The sequence below is a fragment of the Tauraco erythrolophus genome, chromosome 12 (genome assembly GCF_009769465.1).
Source record: "Tauraco erythrolophus isolate bTauEry1 chromosome 12, bTauEry1.pri, whole genome shotgun sequence".
In the NCBI taxonomy this organism is placed as follows: domain Eukaryota; kingdom Metazoa; phylum Chordata; class Aves; order Musophagiformes; family Musophagidae; genus Tauraco; species Tauraco erythrolophus.
Window position 1 is genome coordinate 4,606,332 of NC_141476.1, and position 6,000 is coordinate 4,612,331.

At 39.2% G+C, this 6,000-nt stretch overlaps 1 protein-coding gene across 2 annotated transcripts in view; it reads left to right on the forward strand.

The window, feature by feature from the left end:
• The window catches only part of SHQ1 (SHQ1, H/ACA ribonucleoprotein assembly factor), a 49,397-nt gene extending 45,135 nt beyond the window's left edge, over window positions 1-4,262 (forward strand). For both annotated transcript variants that reach the window (XM_086619014.1, XM_086619013.1), the window contains one exon: window positions 3,212-4,262. In XM_086619014.1, coding sequence (XP_086475140.1) covers window positions 3,212-3,857 — 646 coding nt within the window. In that variant the 3' untranslated portion in view covers window positions 3,858-4,262. The remainder of the gene's footprint in view (window positions 1-3,211) is intronic.
• The last annotated feature ends 1,738 nt before the right edge of the window (window positions 4,263-6,000 follow it).

Here is a 6,000-nt window from a genome sequence, read left to right on the forward strand (position 1 = left end):
GCTATTAAAATCAAATACCTGGTGTGGCTAAGAGGAAAAAAAAAAATCCTCTAGGTTTTTAATGGTTTATTAGAAGATTCCTATCGTGGTTTGCCTAAGATGATCTTTGCAGCATTGATGGTGCAGAGAGGAAGAAGATTGTGCATGTCTGATGAAGTCTGCACCCCTTTCCCTTTCCCTAGACATGCTGGTTGGTAGTTCAAGGACTGTGTCCTCAGGCGTGGTGTTGGCAATCACACTGCTCTATGGGACCACTATGGGAGAGAGCTGAAGTAAGGCCGTTGTAGGGATGGAATTATTGGCCTTTTGCAGGCATTTATTCATCCGAGCAGAGTATCCATTTGCGCTGTTACTGTTAGAAGGGAAGAGCGGGCTGTTTAATCAATGACTTTCTATCCTGTAATCCTTCGTAAAGATAAAAAGCATGTTCTCTCTCAGTAGTTCTATCAAAACTTTTGGGGAAAAAAGACTAAATGTGAAACTTGAAGCCATAGCTGTTTTATGAGTTCAGTTATTGCCATGTTTTGTAGTGTATTTTGATCACTCTGAAGGAATTAACCCAAGGTTTTCAGACTCAGAATGCCTTTTGCAGTTTTACAGTTGTCCAGTAGGACGGATGTTTGTCTGTAGCTGTCAGGCACCAGCCTTTTCATTCATTCTCTTTGAGCTCATTGATAAAAATGTGTTTGTGTATAGAGAGACCAAACACGTGCTGCTTTAGAGGCCATTTTTAATCTGTCAGTAGTACCACTTCTAATTTACTAACATAATGCATGTTGAGTCAAATGAGTATGTCACTGTGTGTTTTCTGCCGAAACACTTGGCATCAGGTAATTTGGAGCACAGTGAAGTATTTATTAATGCTGAAAAGTACATGATGCCGTACATCTCCCTAATTCTAGATTCAGTTTTGTGACATGTTTCTATATCTAGTGTGTTAACCGTGTTCTAAGATAATAGTAAAAGAGGAGAGGATTTTAAGGGAGTGATTTCGAGGACTGAGAGTATCAAGCAAGAAAAATACTCATGATAAATCAGAACAGCAAAAGTAGGGAAAAGCCAAAAAATACATACAGGATTGGGAGACTGTGACAGACATGACAGAAGAGATGTGAGGACAAACAGGACTTTCAAAATTGATTTTCTGTCTATAATGGCTGTAGTAAAACAGGTAGGTGAGACTGAGGTATCGGGAGCTGAAGATGTATCACCAGAGGAAATCGTTGTGCCTACGGTTAGTTGCTCATGGCTGTCAAAGAAGTTAAAAGAAACTACTACATACAAAATGGGTACAAACCAGCACAAAGCACATTTAGCTTTTGGAGCTTGTATTTTTGGGGACAGTCAAGGAGTAGGACAGGAAGAAGGATTGTGCCTTCATCTTATTAACAACTCTTAAAGGGGAAGGGGGCTCATGCACACACCTACGTATGTATAGTTAGAAGGAAGGAAAAAGATGGTTTCAAAGGCAAAGCAAAATGCTTTCTGAAAGGGTTACAGACTCCTGCAACTCGGGCTATAGACCAGGTTCTCACCAGTGTCTTCAGGAAACAGGTTTCCTTGCAAACCAGTTATTTTATTACCACCTACCTGCAAGGCTTCATGAACCTTTCTGTGTATCACTTCGCTTCTTTTTCTTTCTTTTTACCGATGGAGCAGGGCAAATGCTTTCTTTATTCCCAGTTAGGTCGGCAATTTCTCAAATCCTCCATAACTTTTCAAGAAAAACTCACGTTCTTGACAAAAATAAAATGGAAATATATCACAAAAAAAAGAAAAATAATAGCATGAAGTAAGCAGCTTTTTAAAATTTGGTAGCCGTGTTTATATTGGAGGCTACTAGAATAATTTTGTGATTTAATTCTTAGCTTTAGATTTAAAAATCCTAGAAATATCAAGTGCTCTCTGTTGCTTCAGTTACTTCTGAGAAACACTTTCTCATCTATGGGTTGAACTAAGGAAGTTCAGTATGTTTTATTCCAAGTTCAGCTTTTAAATGTTGCACTGTCACCCTGTTGTAACATGTGCAAGAAGCTGCACTGAATTTCCCTTCCCCCACTTTTAAATACAATTCCTTTAGGAGGAAAAAAATTTGAAGCGTTCTATGTTATACTGAGTAATTATGCCCCCTGGGAAATAGAATATAAAGATCTTTAAAATCATTCAACTGAGAGAACAAGCACTTTAACTTCTGCCTCGCAGGAGTCATGTATTACATTATCAGCTACTTGCTGCAGTGTCAGTGTGTCGTGCCTTGCAGGTTAGCAGGTTTGGCAGAGGAAATGAAACCCAGTCAGTTACTGCAGGATTTATAGCAGACCTGCTGTTGCAGGAAGTGGTGAAAAGTTGATTGATAGTCTGAGGCAAAACTCTACAACAAGAAACAGGATGTATGTTTGTTATTTTATACCCGTTTTCCCCTCTGCCCCCCGCCCCTCCATTTCAAGGCACTCTTTTACTTTTTGTTCTCTCTGTTTATAAATCCATGATGAACTTTTCTGGTAAAGCACGTGCTGACTTCAAAACACTTGAGGAAATGGATACGGCTGTACCAAAGATTTGAGGCTGACTTAGCATGCCTGCTTCATTAGAGGTGTTTATCTAAATGGTCCTGATATTTTTGTTGAATTATATTTCAGCTGAGTTACAAATGAAAGGTAAAGCACATCTACAGAGTATTGAACATCTCCTGCTATCATGGGTGCATAAAGCTAGCTGTGAAATGAGGAGAATGTGTCACTGAGATGGACCTGATCAGCTGTGCTCTGTTGGTTCATCTGCGTTTAACAGGCATATCTGGAAGGGTGGTAAAACAAAATTATTTTGCTGCATATGAACTTAATCCAGCAAGTTGCATACTGCAGAGTTTGCTGCTAAAGACAGCAATCCTGAAAAGGTTTGTTCTGAAATCCGTTTTCCCTTACTGTGCACTGCTGAAATATTAAAGCAGCAGTATCTTTTCTGGAAGTGTCACCGAAGACTTTCAGTGGAATGTTGTCTAGCTTTGTGGGAAAAGTTGCCCAAAATAATAGTAATTATGAATACTTTTGATTATTCTTTTTTCCTGCAGCATCTACTCTTACAATCATAACTGAAGAAGAAAGCTTTTTTGCAAACCAAATAGTAGAAATGTTTAAGATTTGTGTTCTCGTTATCGAATGGGAAAGTTCTGTCTGTACAGTTAAATAACATATCTTGTTCTTTGTTAAAGGTCAAAAAAGTTGGCTGCACTCTCTGAATCCTTGCAGAAAACCACACTCACCAAGTCCCACATAGGATTTGAACTGGAAGAGCTGGAAGCAGCAGCAGTGCTGGTACAAGAGGAAGAGAGCATGTTAAAAGCTGCTGGCACAGTTTCCAAGCAACAGCTGCCTTCCTCTGAGTCGGAGACAAGTGACTCTGAAGAATCAAGCAGTACTTCATCATCTGAGACAGAAGGCTCTGATTCAGATGAGCGAGAGTCCTCAACCAGTGAAGATGGGAAAATAAATTCTTTACAAGGCACGCTTCAAGAGGAGAGGACAGCTCCACTTATTGACTGTAATGGATTAAAGCAGGGCACAAACACTTCGTCTGAGGTTAGTGATGAAAAATCAAAGGTTACTTTGCAATCTACATCTGTTCCTAGAAAATTGATAGAAGAATTAGAAAAGCAAATGCACACTGCAATTAGGCTTTCGGAAGAGCCTGAAGGATTGGCTACTGCAAGCTGCATTTTACAGGATCAAGAAGAAAACCGTGTATCTGAACCTGACAGATTTTCGAAAGATGCCACTGGGAAGGGAAATTTCTTGGAGGTGTCTTCAAAGACAAACCCATTGCTTTTTCTTTGCGGCACAGATGAAGATGAAGACTAAAGGACCGTGTTAGAACACGGTGTGACCTGCCAGCAGCGCAGCTCATTGCTATAATGAGGTGTTCCCAAGGCTATCCTGAGCTGCGGGAAGAACCTGATATTTTTCATCTCTGTTGTGTTGACAGTTTGGAGGACAAGACTGTTTTGAAAAAAAATTGATATGACTGTATGACAGATACCCTCAAAGTTAGATTTTTTTTTTTCCTTCTCTGATTTAACAGTCTCTCAGATTTGATCTCTACCTGTGGGAATGTATAATTTTGGTAAACTTCTAGAAGCAGTTTTTATTAAGCTTATTCAGTAGTAGAATGATATCCTAATTAAATACAACTGAAATAAGTTGTAGTATCAGTTATCTTTAACTGTTGGAATTTACTTGAAAAATATTATGTTTATACAAACTTGTTTGACATTTTACTGTGTTTTTCAAATTTTGAAATGCATTATAGCTAACCACTTCAAAAATAATGGTTAGAAATTTAAAAGTCTATATAGTGCTGACAAATTATTTTAAAATATATAAATATTTTCTGTTTTTTGTGCAAAATAAAGGAAACGTCTTTATTATCAATGCAAGATAGAAGGGTTATACCTCATATTTCTACAAGATAGAAGGGTTATAGCTTATTTCTGCAGTTCTTCTGTAAGTTATTTCAACAGTTTTGTCATGTATTTATTATTTTACGCTGTTTGCAAATATTTCCACATGTGGACACTACTGTTGCTCTTTAAAGAACAGAAATCCTAATTGTTTCTTACTTGTTTTCTGTATATGCTCTTAGTATTGCCACAGTAACGTTAACCAAAATGAAGAAACAACGTGGTACAGTGGTCTTGAGTATAAGACTGAAAACAAACTTGTGCTGCCTAGACCTGGCTTTATTATTAGTCCGTCATGTAGCTTTGGACAACTCATTTGCTCCTTTTTGTCTTTATAATGTTAAAATAGTGCAATCAGTCATTATATTTTGTGCTAATTTCCGTTAACTGTAGAAAGGCTCTCAAATCAGGTGGCTACCACAAGTTAAATGCTGCTATTCAGTCCCTACAAAAGGATTTAGGAGGGAGGTGGAATGGGATGTGGACCACCAGGTTTGATTCAGCAGTGTGACAAAACGGGAGCACCTGATTCCTGCCTCTGGAGGAGCAAGCCATGATTACTTTTCAGCCTTTTTGCTGTGAAAAAATGTGTATAAAATCCTGAGCTTAAAGACTTATTCTTCACCAGTGCTACACCCTGCTGGAAATCAGCAGGCTGGCTCTGTTGCTGTCCTGACTCCTGTTCAGTAAGAACTGCAGCCCTGATCTGCCAATATTTTTTATGTTCTTAAATACCTACTGGTCGCTTAATCAGTCTCTGTGTTCTCTTCCCCAGGGGAGGAACCTTTCCCATCTTGCATGTCAGTGAGCACTTACTCTTGTAAATGCTAGCAATAAAATCTACATTGTAGCTGCAATTATGCAGCATATGTCTGAGAAAGGGAGAAAATGTGCTTAAGGGAAAAAAAAAAAAATGTAACCCTCCTCCCTCTCTCACCAAATTGCAGGTATGAACTCTGAAACTTCAACTGAACGTGGGCTGGAGAAAGCTATATTGGTATGATTTAGGAAATATGCATTGTGAAAATTGATAGGTATTTGTAATGTCCCATGTCTTCAGTGCTTTTTTTTTTTTTCTTCTCCCATTTTGTGGCAGACTGAAGAGAACGTTCCTCTTTTTCCAACAGATCTGCTTACATTCAGGGGCTGACTGCGTCTTTGGGAGCGAGGATAACATCTTTGGTTGATCTTTTTGTTCTTTCCTCTGTGTGCCTAAAAACATACTTTATTTATGCCACTTGTGATCCTTTTCCATCATGTTTGGGAATCGAGTTTGGGTGTAAATATCTTTCATGTCCATGCAGTGTGATGCCACAGTGAATACCAGATGAGAACATGGCACACACACGGATGTTAACTCCCAGATAAGATGGCTGTCGTTGATGTCCTCACCTTTGAGACCCTGCATAGCTGAGCTGTTTCTGCCTCTGAAAACATACTGGTGCCTGCTCACTTGGGGCAGGTCTGCAGCATGCTGCCTTCTGCTGCCCTGCTCTTCCTCTGCACGTCTGCAGCCAGGAAAATGTGCTGTGGTGCGGTGGACC